Source organism: Phyllostomus hastatus, unplaced genomic scaffold (assembly GCF_019186645.2).
Source record: "Phyllostomus hastatus isolate PE091 unplaced genomic scaffold, TTU_PhHast_1.1 phas_contig_159, whole genome shotgun sequence".
NCBI lineage: Eukaryota > Metazoa > Chordata > Mammalia > Chiroptera > Phyllostomidae > Phyllostomus > Phyllostomus hastatus.
In genome coordinates, this window is record NW_025333640.1 from 21,117,363 (window position 1) to 21,130,812 (window position 13,450).

Below are 13,450 nucleotides of genomic sequence, written 5' to 3' on the forward strand. Positions count from 1 at the left end.
TCCTTTAGAAAGTCTGTAGACCCTCGGTGAGTGCTCAGGGGGTTAACAAAGGTCGGAGAGGCACTGCTCTTGGGTGAGGCCCCTGCCACCTGCCACCCACAATTCCGTGCACTGTGGGTCCTGTCAGCCTTTCTGCAAAAGTTCTACTTTCAAGGATTTCACATTTTGAGTTTCTGTCTGTGCCTTTATCGGAAAATGTGTTCTATATATTTAAAGACAAGGTACCTAAGAACTTGATAATCATTGGATTAATCACCCAATATTTACGAACTTATGAAAATCAGCCTTTCTGATGGGCTGATGACTCTGGAATCACAGATGCGTAAAAGCTCACTACTAGTGAAGGAGGAAGGTAGATAGAGCAAATAAATAAGAGAAGCTTGAGAACAAAGAACAATTTGCCAGATGGATTTGAAGGAAAGACACTGTTACCAATGGGAGTGTCACAGAAAGAGGACCTGACCCTTCCTAGAATGGTGAAAAATTCACTGTGACAAGAAAGCAGATGTGGGGTGGGGGTGGGGCTGAGGGCAGTGCTTGGACCATTTTCACTCCCAGCTAAGGAATTTTGACTTAAAATTTAGATAACAGGGAAATAACAGTGAGCAGAAAAGTAACTTGATCAGAATTTTCTATTACTATATTAGGACACTACACGCAGTAACAGAGTAAAAGATAAATGTAGTTAGGGGTATAAGAAAACCAAGTAAAAGTTGAAATTGGATTTGATGAGAAATTATGAGAGTGATAGCATTTCCATGATAAAAATTAGCAACCTTTGTCACACAGCGGTGTCCAACCTGTGGCCCAGGATGACTGTGAATGCAGCCCAACACAAAATCGTAGATTTACTTAACACATTATGAGATTTTTTTTGAGATTATGTGTTGCAATGTATTTAATGTGTGGTCAAAGGCAACTCTTTTTCTTCCAATGTGGCCCAGAGACTCCAAAAGGTTGGACACCCCTGAAGGTTAAGAGGATGAACCTCAGGACCATACGTTTCCAAGAAAACCAATGGCAGTGACGCTAAGTTACAGAAAGGGGACCTGGGGTCGAGTTGCCCAGGGCAGTTGGAGTGAAGTGATGGGAGAATACAAAGTAAAAAAATGTTGAGTTGATAAATTCATTTCTTGGGGAGACATGGAGAAAAAAAAAGTTCACATCTACCTCAGTTCTGGTGTAACTATGTGAAAACCAAAAACCTGATTGAAGCCAGTCAGCCTAGTTTCCAGGGGAATCAGCAACTGCTGCTTCCTACAGCACTATTCCCCCCCACCAAAACCAGATGGTGAAGACTGGATCCTGATAGTGCTCTTGGGAACTCTGATCCCAAAGCCTGGCTAAGGGCCAGGGCAGTGGTTCTCCACGGTGCAGAGTGAGATTTTGAATCTTCAAATGCTCAGTGCCAGTTTAGGAGTTACTGGAGGCTGTGAATACCTCTCTTTTCTTAAAAGCTCCATGCCTAACTCATTGGCCACCCGGATTACAAAATAAGAAAACATGACTTTATTGAAGCAGAGACTAGTTTAATTGATAAGTCTTTTTGAAAGTCTTCTGTGACAGCCCTTACATAAATAAATAGAGTTTTCAAAGTGGAGAGTCATACATAAGCTTTTAGTTTGCCTCATCATTTTTCTACAACAAGGATAGAAAATCCCTCTTCCTAGCTTGAAACTTTTCACAATCAAGTGGAACTGAAATTCCACACTGACTGTCCACAATGACCCTCTGGGTTACTGCTTGGTGTACAACATGAACGAGGAGCACAAAGGAAAATGGTGTGCTAACTTTAATGTTACTTATCCTAAATAGGGTTTCCAAAAAGTCACACTCACAGCCTTTTGACAGTTTTAGAGGGATATAATATATGAAAGAAAATTCCAATGACATAATATAAAAAAATGTTGTTACACACATAGAAGAATAAAAATCTATGTTTTGGGAACTATTGCTGTGGGAAGTAGGGCCTGATCTTCATAGACATCTTCTTCATCGAATACCAGGACCCCTTCCAGTTCATCCAGACCACTCCGTCATCTGTGCCGTGTTTGGCCATGTCCCAGCTGTACTGTCCACCCCAGTAGTATCTGCCATTTGGATTGGCTGCGTGACATCTATTATACCACCATCCACCGCCATCTTCCTTAGAGCACTGTTTCCTGGGGTCTGCGTTTATCCTGAAAGGAAATGTGTTTGGGGTTATTACAACTGCAGTGCTGTCCAGTTAATTCAATGCAAAGAGGATGTTGTGTGTTGTACCCCTTCCCTCTGGTTCTATAAATAAAGTCACCCCAATACACCAAAGACTTTCTCTGCCCTCGAGCAAAGAAGGGAGAGAACTGGGCCTATGTGGCACATTCATTTATATTTGTTACTTTATATTGAACTGATAGCTTTCCTATCCCTTAGTGTTAGAGTACTCTGAAAAACAAAATGAAGCTTCCAAATATGTATATTTCAATATAGAGATAAGGAAATTTTTCTGAACACTCACTACTCAAAAGGTAAGAGTGTTCTGATAATTAAAGTTCTGTCTTTTAGAGTTGCATGCCTTTGAATAAGTTACTTAATCTCTCTAAACTTCATCTGTCAAATGAGAACATAAGGGCAACCTTATCAGAATGATGCAGAAAGAGCTTACTTCAGTGGCTGACATGCAGTGACTACCCACGAAAGGAGAGTTATTAACCACATCAGCCACCATGAATGATCCCCAGGAACAGCATCAGTGGGGGCTTTGGCAGCAGGAGGGCAGAACACAACACGTACCAGCCGTCATTGTCTCTGTCGTAGGTGCTGAAGAACATGCCATTGTGAATGGTCATGGTTCGGTTTTCTCCCACGAGCTGAGAAGCTCCTTCCATGAGGGCATTGCCAGCGGTGCCCTTGTACTTGTTCACCGAGAGCTGGTACTTGTCCGCCTCGTTCTGCATGGTGAATCCTCCGTAGCGCGCTTTCACCTTGTCCCCTTTCCAGTCCTCCATTTCGATCAGAAGTTCAGTGGGGCCCATCTTGGTAAGCTGACTAATTTTATCATTTCCAAGCCAATACTCACCTAAAAAAATCAATAAATAAAATCTCACCAAAAATAAAAACTTTAGAAACTAAAAACTACCTTTCTTCTATTCTCTTTCACATTCTCTTCATAAATTCTTCCAAACCTCCTAAACTCCTAAAACGGACTCCCAACACTGTGTGTTTCTTCAATGGAAAGAAACCCACTTTTGATAATTTCATTTTGCACTCTCAGTGGTTACCTGGGAGGCCACAGTACTTTTTCCCATCTTCATTGGTTGCGATATTGCCAAAGCCTTGTTTATATGGGTCCCATTTCCTGCCGAAGTCAACGCTGCCATCTTGACGGTTCTGAACTACAGTCCATCCTTGGGGACAAAGAAAGAAAAAAGCAACAGCACATATTAAACAATAACAAGTAATGTCACTTTGAAGGAGATGTCTGAATGCTTTGTCTATTTAACTTCTATTTATGCCCCTCTATGCTTAGTGCTCCACAATAGACACAACAAGGAAATAAATATGAGAAGAAAACTCTTAAAATCTTTAAAAACTGTAAGTGCTTTATCTCACCCTGAATTGTGAACCAGAAATATTTTATAACTTTTAAAATATCAGATTGAACCCTGGCTGGTGTAGCTCAGAGGATTGAGCATAGGCTGTGAACCAAAGGGTCGCTGGTTCAATTCCCAGTCAGGGCACACGCTTGGGTTGTGGGCCAGGTCCCCAGTGGGGGCCACGTGAGAGGCAACCACACATTGATGTTTCTCTCCCTCTCTTTCTCCCTCCCTTCCCCTCTCTCTAAAAATAAATAAATAAAATCTTAAAAAAATAAAATATCAGATCGATTTCCAAATCGAGTGGCCCATTGTTAATTATGTTAAAGCTAAGATTTATTTTCTAATACTTTGTGGTATCGAAATAATTACACAATAACAGGCCAACAACTATCAGCTTACCTCCACCTTCCGTGTTCATGTCACAGTACACTCTGTAGGGTCTGACAGAACTGTGAGGCTGAATGAGATACAGTTCAGAGGTTTCCCCTCCGTTCCTGACAATTTCCTCACACTCTGCAACCATAAGGAAACATATTGCATTCAGGAACTACAACTGTTTACTTGGTCTTTCCATTTTATAAGATTACATAGGTTCCCAAGGAATATTTTGTTTTAGACATCTGAGGACACAGCAGAGAAATGGAATCTTTTCCCAAAAGAATCAAAGTCAGTTTTGACTCATATCTGCTAAGGGAATGAAAAAACCCCTCCCCTGGGCTATCTGCCAGGTATAAACGACTAGAACATGTGGGATGAAGAAACTTCTGCGTCTCCTCACTCCTCTGCCATCTGTTCGAGCAAGGACGCACAGCGCCACGAGGGGCTACGCCGCCGTTACACTGCATCCTGCTCACCCAAAGCAGGCAAACACACTAGGCTCTATCAGAACACAGCACGTTGGGAATGTGCTGTGATGTCATTAGGATCCGTGGGAGAGAATCCACTGGGCTTTTTTGTTGTTGTTGTTACCTTAGTTTTAGAGAGCATGCATTCCTCTGAAAGTCTCCAAAAATATGTTTATTAACTAGTTACCTTTGCCAGACACCACAGGAATATTGCAGCTGACAGTGCAGGGGGTGCGGCAGTAGTCCATCTGGACGGACACGTCGGATTCCAGTTTCTGGATTTTGCTTCGCAGATTTTCCAGGATTGAACGGAGCACACGAAGGCTAGTCGGGATGTTACTAGTCAAGGTCTCATCTATATATAATCGGTAGTTTTCCAGGTCTGAGGTGTACTCATTTACGACATTTTCGTTTTCTGCAAAAATGAAATTATGTAGAAATAGTTAGCATTTTTCTCCTGATAAAAAAAATTAAAAGTAACCAACTACACAATTGCGATTTGGATTTTCTGAGAATGAACAAAAGGGCACTGAGCCACCATCAGGCAGTCATGCTATGAAGTTGACCTTGACCTCATGGCATATGTACATTAACATATATTCTAGCTACTGTCCCAGTAATTTATCTGAGGAGCTAAAAATTGTGCTTACAGATAAATACGATAGGTTGTTTATATCTTTGATGAGGCAAAAAAAGAAAGTATTTAGACCTTCCATCTTAGAAGTTCAACATCTTATGGAGTGGATACACTAGATTTATTTATTCGTCTCACATAAGTATAGCAGAGCCTTCATATTTACAGAAGAGATGTCACAATTCCTTTGAAAAATATCCAAATTTGGGCGTCCTGATCACTGAGATGTCAACGCCAGACTCACTCACCAGCTAATTTCTAACCAGCAAGCCCATCATACCCAATTCAGATCTTAAGATTCAAATGTTAGGCATCATTATTTGCAATATAATTGAGTATATCCTGGACCACCCTCTTATATTCAAAACCTCAAGTGTTAAATATATAAATGCTAACTTTTTTACTCTGTGAATATTGTCTTTTGAGTGACAGGTTTCTTAGAGACTGAAAATGAGGACTCGGAAAAATTTTCCATAGAAAACGATCCTTGCTGACGCCACACTGGGAATGCATTGAATAGTGTGCTTCTCTGACAAGCTGCCGGTGAAGGTGGTGGCGTGAGGACTCCAGGCTGACCGGGCCAACTGGAAGCCTACGGGTGTCATTTAGCCTGATCCAGAAATGTTACTCTTCTCAAAATCGTGCGTTCCCACGGCAGTCTAACAGTCCCTACTGTCGAACAGAATCAAATAGAAAACACGAGGATATGTACCTCTTACTTGCTTCTGCCAGTTTTTCCACATGTCTCTCAGCACATTCATATACTGAAAGGTGTTGTGGGAGGTCTGGGAAATGGACTCCATATTATTATTTAACTCATTTACGCTGTTTCTGATCGGTCTTTCTTGTTTTACCAACGTTTCTTGCAACTCACATCCTGTAGGACACAACACTCCCTGCAGACAACGAAAATATCAGGTGTCAGATGAAGAATTTGGATGGTGGTGTATTTGTGAAAATTGCACGTAGTGAAAATTCAGTTATCATTAGCCAATACAAAAACTTGTCATTTGCTTTTCTCTCTGTGAGCCCAGAAATTCTAGAGTCACCACTGTATTCTTATGAAGCTTAAAAATAGGCCTTACTATAAAATAAGTGTAAATATAAATGTAGTAAATAAACATTTCTCACCCAAACAAATAAAATGGGCAAAATACAAAGGTAAAAGACAACACGCATGTGTCTTCAATTGCACTCTTGGGCCCAGACCAAAGAAAACTACAAAGAAACCTTCAACCAAAGACCCAACATGTTTATGTTTTGTAAGTATTTCCAAAATAAACAAAATAAAAACAGCGGCGACGTGGGTCAGTGCCAGAGGAGGAAGCCGCGATGAAGGCAGAGGCTTTCTCTGCATGGGCCACCCACCGCGCAAGCAACCGTCAGTGCACCCACCAGGTCTGGGTCAGCGTGAAGGCAGCCCCCAGCATCCGGGGCTTTTCTCTCCACTTTCTTTTGGCTGGCAGCTACTTTGGCCGGACGAGCTCGATAGCCACCTCCGCTGATGGGGGGTGGGGCAGGTCTCAGGCTGGGAGCCTCTTCCCTCCTCTTGTCGAGTGGTCGGTGACCACGGGCATCCTGACCCTGGGCATCCAAACGGATCTTCAGAGAACCAGGCAGAAACAAAATGTATTGTGTTATCGAAGACTTGAGATGTAACTATTCCAACGTCCTCATTTTATAATTTACATTATCACAGGACTGATGATTTGCTTAGGGCCCATCAACTAACTGCCCAGTTATTTGTAAATCAATAGGTTGCTCAGGTCTTTTTAGTTACAGCAGAAAGAAAAATTGTGCAAAAAGCTATTGTATCTCATGTAGTTTTTAAATTCTCAAGCCACTTGGATTACTAGATTTCTATCGTCATTGTTCATTATTTCCCCATGTTTAGTTTTTATGAATTAGTGATTAATTTGGATAACTCCTACATAATTATATCCTAAAGTAGTACAAATTCATTCATAATAGGACAACCCTTGACTCCAACGTGTCTGAAAAGAAATAAGGCACTCTGGAGCTACACTGCCTGGCTTGGCTCTACCACCTACTAGCTTATAAAACCTTGGGCAAGTTATTTTATCTGTACCCATTTCCTTATCTGTAAAATAAGGATACTAATAGTATCAGCCATTTAAGATGATTGTAAGACTTAAATAACTTATTGCATACGATACCCTCAGAAGAGTACCTGGCACATAGTAAGTGTTCGTTATTATTTTCACTGCAGTCGCACATAACAGGCACTGTAGTTTAAGTGACCTTTTCCACTGCTAATCTGCAATTTTTACTCCTATTTTCTATCAGCAAAACTACTTGATAAACATTTCTAATGAAATTTCCTACGTGATTTCTTTATCAAACATCATGATTTTTCATATTTAAAATAATCTTGAAGGTATGTCTACTACAGTTAAAATTATTTGCTAACATACAAGGTATTACATTAAAAGATGATGAAGTGGAAAATATGCATCACAATGTAAAAGGGCTGACTTGGATTAACTGTGTTATCATATGGTTTTTGTCAATAATTATACCCTTTCAGGCTAAATAACAAATTAAGGAAGAACTAGATTTGAAGCAGAGACGAAGCTTTCTAGTTATTTTGTGAGTCTGAAAATCATTTAATTACTGTCATTTACTGGTTAAGTTATAATATTTAACATTTAGTTGCAGGGTGCTAGGCTTTAAACCCAGGCAGGTTGGTTCCTGATTCCCCTGCTTAACTGCTGGATTTAAACTATAGTATCTGTTACGTGTGATGGCAATAAAAATAATTATGTGTGAAGGTGTGAGAGAAATATATATATTTTATTTCAAAGATGTGGTTTCTCTGTCAGAGCTGGTCTGTTCTAACAGGAATTTTATAAATGTAATTCACCTGGATATTACAAATCAATTCATAAAAAAAGGAACAATGCTTTCTTTTTATTTCAGAGCGTAGAAGTAGCATTGATAATCTAGCTTTACAAGAGACAAAGAAATAAGAAGTATTTTAAGAATTATATGGGCATTTAGGTTTATGAAGGCCACTTATTAAAATACCTAAAACTAGAAAATCCATTTTGAAGCCTAAACTAGAAAACTGTCTCTGTAGGGATTAGTTTGTGGGCAAGAACATTAAAGTGCTCAGCCACACACTTCACAAACGTTTACATACTCTCAACAACTTTCTTACCCCATGCAATTAACCAGACAAGGATATTTTTGTATGTATAGTTTTATAATTAGATCACTTAGAGTCCCTTCAAATTCAACAAATGATTAAAAATGAAGGACATCATTTAAAATTATTGTGTACTTTATTTTAGTGTCGCAATGCCATGTTATATACAAGATATTTGATCATGATTCATTTGATATTAAAATTAAAATGCTTTAAATTTTCATTTCCCTAAATGCATTTCTGTACTTTTGATATATCCAAACCCATAGGAATAAATCAGCAAAGATAGTACCTGAGGAAAAACTGTTCTACATATGAATGAATTAAACTGGGCTATATGTTTTATAATCATTACTAATAACGGTAAATACAACCTATGTTTTAAATTTTCTAATTTGAAAAAACAACATTGCATTTTCTATCACTGCACTTGATCTATTCTGGTTTTAGACTTAGTTTATAATTTTCATTCATAAATAGCCAATAATTTCAGCAACTATGTGTGATCCTCCTTCCCCAGGGACAACCTATCTACCACAGCATTTTTTTTTTGTAAAATACTGTTCTTTTGTTATTCTATAGTCTGCCAAATTTTCAGATTTTTATTCCCACAATTTAATAAAGTGTTGCTAGAATCAAACAAAGTTCATAGTAGTCAGGATAACACCAAATAAGAATAAACATCTTACCTTAGGTGTAGGGTCATCTTCATCCTGGGAAAAGGAAAGTGATAAACCAGAAAACAAAAATTTGTTACTTTGTTTTATATAAGAAATACTATGTAACATTGTTTAAATAAAATGGGTTCCTGAGATTGACAATTCCATTTCATAATTAAAATCAAGATTAAAATTTCATCAAAATAAATATTCCACATAATTATAATTATTATATTTACATGAATAATATTAGTAATAATATAGTAATAATTTTTTAAGTCACCTCATTTTCATAGTCTGAAGTGGACTGAACTACAAAAACACACAATAGTAGCAGGAATAGATGTTTCATGATTTAAAGTTTTTGGAAGTTCCAAGAAACTGTCCTTTGCTGGTGAACTTAACTGAGAGCACTTCAATCTTATATATACCTGAATCCCCGGTTAGGTATGACTTTAAATGGTTAGCTTCCTTGGTTAATGTTTAATTTTTTGGTTCACTTCTTGGCTGAACCATTTTATCACTTAAGCAACATCTTCCCAGCAAGACTTATTTACCTGTCGTTCGACTGTTCTCTGTTGGCTGCATTAGAAACGCCAAAGTTCTTCGATTGAGTTCACTGGACAACGTGATGGGAAATTAGGACATTCCTAAAAGAGATGTGCACCCCATTTCCTGTAAATCAATGTGCATGCTATCTAAACTTACAAAGAATGGGTGAGGAAAAAATACTTTTAACCCAGGCACAAAATAATTGAACTGTCTCACAAGGCATCCACTAACTCTGTGAGCTCACTAAAGGTATAGCATAAATGCTTATGTTTTGTAATTCAGTTTTAAAATAATCCATTAAAATTAAGCATAATGTTATATCACTATGTATTTATTAATTGGCATTAATCAGAACCACAAAACTATAGTTTATCCATTGTGCAATGATGGACAAACATCAAAAAGAATTGTCTCTTCTTTTTCACTCTGACCACATGTTGTTCTTTCTTAATATAAGCTAAAATTTTCAACTAATTTTAAGTAGTATCAAAATAATTAGTAGATCATAGGTTCCTGGATCAAAATCATCATTATAGTGATTGGATACATATTTCACATTTTATTCTTAAACCACATATATTTTCTATTTTATATTAGATTGTATTGTTTATAAAAAACAATGTTATCTTTTTAAAAAAATAATTTTATTATTGTTCTAGTACAGTTGTCTGCATTTTCTCCCCACCACTCCTCCCGACCCCAGCCAAACCCACCTCCCTCCCTTGCTTCCACCCTCCCCCTTGGTTTTGTCCATGTGTCCTTTATTGTAGTTCCTGAAAACCCTTCTCCCCACTGCCTGCCCCCCCCCCACTACTGTTAGATTGTTCTTAATTTGAATGACTCTGGTTATATTTTGTTTGCTTTCTTCTTTTGCATTATGCTAAGTGAAATAAACCAGGTGGTGAGGGACAAATACCATATGATCTCACCTTTAACTGGAACATAATCAACACAATCTATAATAAAAAACAATGTTATCTTAACACTAGTGAGGCCTTCACACATCAATTTTAAATAGATGCTCAGAAACTGACTGGGGCCCGTCTCTTTTCATCATTTCCTAGAAGCCACCAAACCTGTCTCACCTTCTCACTTGCGAGCTGCAATCACCATGAGCAGCTCCTCTGGGAATCACTAGGTAGCCAAAATCAACACCACGGATCCCTCCGGCCATGCTGCTTCGCAGTATTTTCTGGGTATTTTTGTGTAGAACATGAAACATTCTCACTAAATTTTTAAAGTATTTTATTAAAAAGAGATCAGGTTTGGGTCAGGAGAGTATGTTTTAAACAATGCTCTGAAGCGGGCTCTTGATGACAGAATGAGACCCACTGAATGTCTTTTTGTCTCGGGAACATAGGTGGCCTTCCCAAACTCTTTTCATTCAGGTTTATAGAAGCAAAGCATTATATTTAAATTAAGCAAAACAACTGATTGGATTTTTCTATATTTGTGTACCATTCATTAGGAAGTAAATTGTGTACTTTAAGATTAGTGTAGTTTTCAGTTTTCTTAGAAGAATATACAATCGGACTGAAAAAAATAAATGTGTGCATTAATTAAAGTAAGATGCAAGAAGACTTCCCTTCAAAATGTAACTGAGAAAGAGCTTATTTTGATAATCTAAGCGGGCTTTTATTTTAATGATGTCAGATTCTGATTTAAATCAGCAGTGCTGATTTAAAAAAGATTGACTATTATATATCAATTTTACCTCAATAAAAATAAATAAAATAAAAAGACTGTAAAGAAGACTAAAACATGTGTTTTTCCTTTGAGGTGATATTACCATACTATTACTTCATCTTCAAGCACTGACATTTCATCAACTAGCAAAAGAGCCATTATTTAACTTATGGAAGTTTAATTTTTAAAGTTCTTCAAGCATATTACACAATCTTGCACAACATTAAAGCAGAAACTCCTTTACATTCCCACTTTGCCATTCTGGCCATCATCAGTAGGAAGGTGGAAGAAAACTGTTAGGATGTACGTTCTGTAAGAGCAGAGCCTTAACATTTATTCCAAAGGGAGGTTCTTGACAGCCTCCTCTGTGGCAGGTAGTGTGCTAGGGGCTGGAGATACGTTGGTGAGCAAGACAGGCATGGTAGGCATTCAATAAAAACCTGTGGAGTGAATGAGTACACTAGCCTTCTTTGAAACATACCCCAGAGGCCAAACTCTGGTAATCGTTTATCTGATTTAATTCTTGAAACCACTGTCATGCAGATGATGAAACGGAGGCTAGGAGAAGATGAGTCAACTACCCAAGGCAAACAAGTAGTAAGTACTTGTACCAGGACTTGACCCAGGTCTATCCGATCTCCCAGTCCATGCCCTGTGTCCCTTACACCACATTGCCCAACAAAACACAAACATCATAAAGAATTCACTGGTACCTTTTTTGCTTTGCTTGTTGTAGTTGTTTTGGCTAGCCCATTGTCCTGGGGTGACAGTGTCTCGCATTGGCACACTCAGTCCTAGCCTTTATTTTCACCTACAGTTTTACTTTCTTATAAGGGCATGGGTATGGATATTCATGTCAGTGTGAGAAGCATGCCTGATGCAGTGATAATAACTATGAGTTTCTTTAACTCTAGTCTTAGTTAGATATGTTTTTCTGTAGTTATAGACAGCTTCACGAACACACTAAACTACCTAATATTATAAAGTACACTGCCATGTTTTCAAAGAGAAAGAATATATTTGCAGACATTTTGCTTACTAAATTACTTAAGTCCTTTGAAAATGTTGATGCCATTGGTGGAGGAGGAAGGGAGTGCTGTGTTCAGTTATGATTTCAGGTCAATAGAGCAGTGTTCTTCATATTCCCTGCTCCCATTACATAAGTCAAGGGCAGTAAATCAGTGACAGTAAATCATGTGTCCTGTCCAGCAGCTGTCTGGCGTCAGGGGCAGCTTTGCCAGCACTGCTGGTCGATGCGCTTGCTGTTGATACTTTCACAGTTCATGTCAGGCCCAGTTGGTAAAGCACAAGGCAATTTGTGTTCATCATACAAAGCACCTACTTTGTGGCAAGATAGTGTGCTAGGGGCTAAGGGTACTTTGGTAACCGGGAAAGACAGCACCCTGTACTCCTGAAGTTTTATGTCTAGATGGTGAGTGGCAACAGAGTTTTGCCACCCTACATCTGCCTCTTGGGATAATTATTTTAAACTGATTATTAAGAAACAAAAGACTTAGAAAAGTCTTTTCCCTTTTTGACCCTTCCCCTTTTCTGCCCAAAATATTCAAATGGAAAGACCTGCTGCAGGAAGAAAACCTTTAGCCTAATTTGAATGAAGTGGGGTGGATAAGAAGACACTAAGCAGGGACCCAGTTGCTAGGTCACCCTTGTCCCATTGAAGCTAAAATTTTCTGCCATGTGTGTTCTCTACTCCTTCCTCGGTTACCTGTAAATCTTCCATCTTTATTTTTGAAATCTTAAGAGCCCATTTCTTCCTTTGTCCAAAATGATACATATACCCAATTTTGCCTCACTGTCTGGGAATTTTCACCCTTATGTATTAAAACTGATTTCCAGCCCTGGCTGGCATAGCTCAGTGGATTGAGCACGGGCTGGGAACCAAAGTGTCACAGGTTCGATTCCCAGCCAGGGCACATGCCTGAGTTGCAGGCCATAGCCCCCAGCAACCGCACATTGATATTTCTCTCTCTCTCTCTCTGTCTCCCTCCCTTCCCTCTCTAAAAATAAATAAATAAAATCTTTAAAAAAAAAAAACCTGATTTCCATACGGTATCTGTCTCTGTTAATTTATAAGCCTAGCTAAAAGAATTTAGAAGGCAGGAGGAAAAATATTATCTTTTTTTTAGCTCTTCCAAGAGGAAGACAGAAAGCAAAAAGTACTTGTAAGATGTATTACGCCTAAGACAGGGAAAGGTGAGGTTTTGGAAACAGTAACTTAAGGCCCTAACCTCTTGCAGAGGGAAAAGGTACTTAAAAGGCAAAAGCTTTTAGACTGGAAACTTATTTGTTTGAATGACAGTATGGTT

General features: G+C 38.6%; 1 protein-coding gene across 1 annotated transcript; it reads right to left on the reverse strand.

Moving 5' to 3' along the window:
• Positions 1-1,508: 1,508 nt before the first annotated feature.
• FGB (fibrinogen beta chain) lies at positions 1,509-9,305 on the reverse strand. The gene is made up of 9 exons (XM_045831668.1): positions 9,169-9,305; positions 8,916-8,939; positions 6,453-6,659; positions 5,770-5,953; positions 4,611-4,838; positions 3,978-4,091; positions 3,261-3,386; positions 2,773-3,058; positions 1,509-2,180 (listed from the first exon to the last, which is right to left on the reverse strand). The coding sequence occupies exons 1-9, from the start codon at positions 9,235-9,237 to the stop codon at positions 1,949-1,951; spliced, it is 1,470 nt and encodes a 489-aa protein (XP_045687624.1). The 5' UTR covers positions 9,238-9,305; the 3' UTR covers positions 1,509-1,948.
• Positions 9,306-13,450: the final 4,145 nt, after the last annotated feature.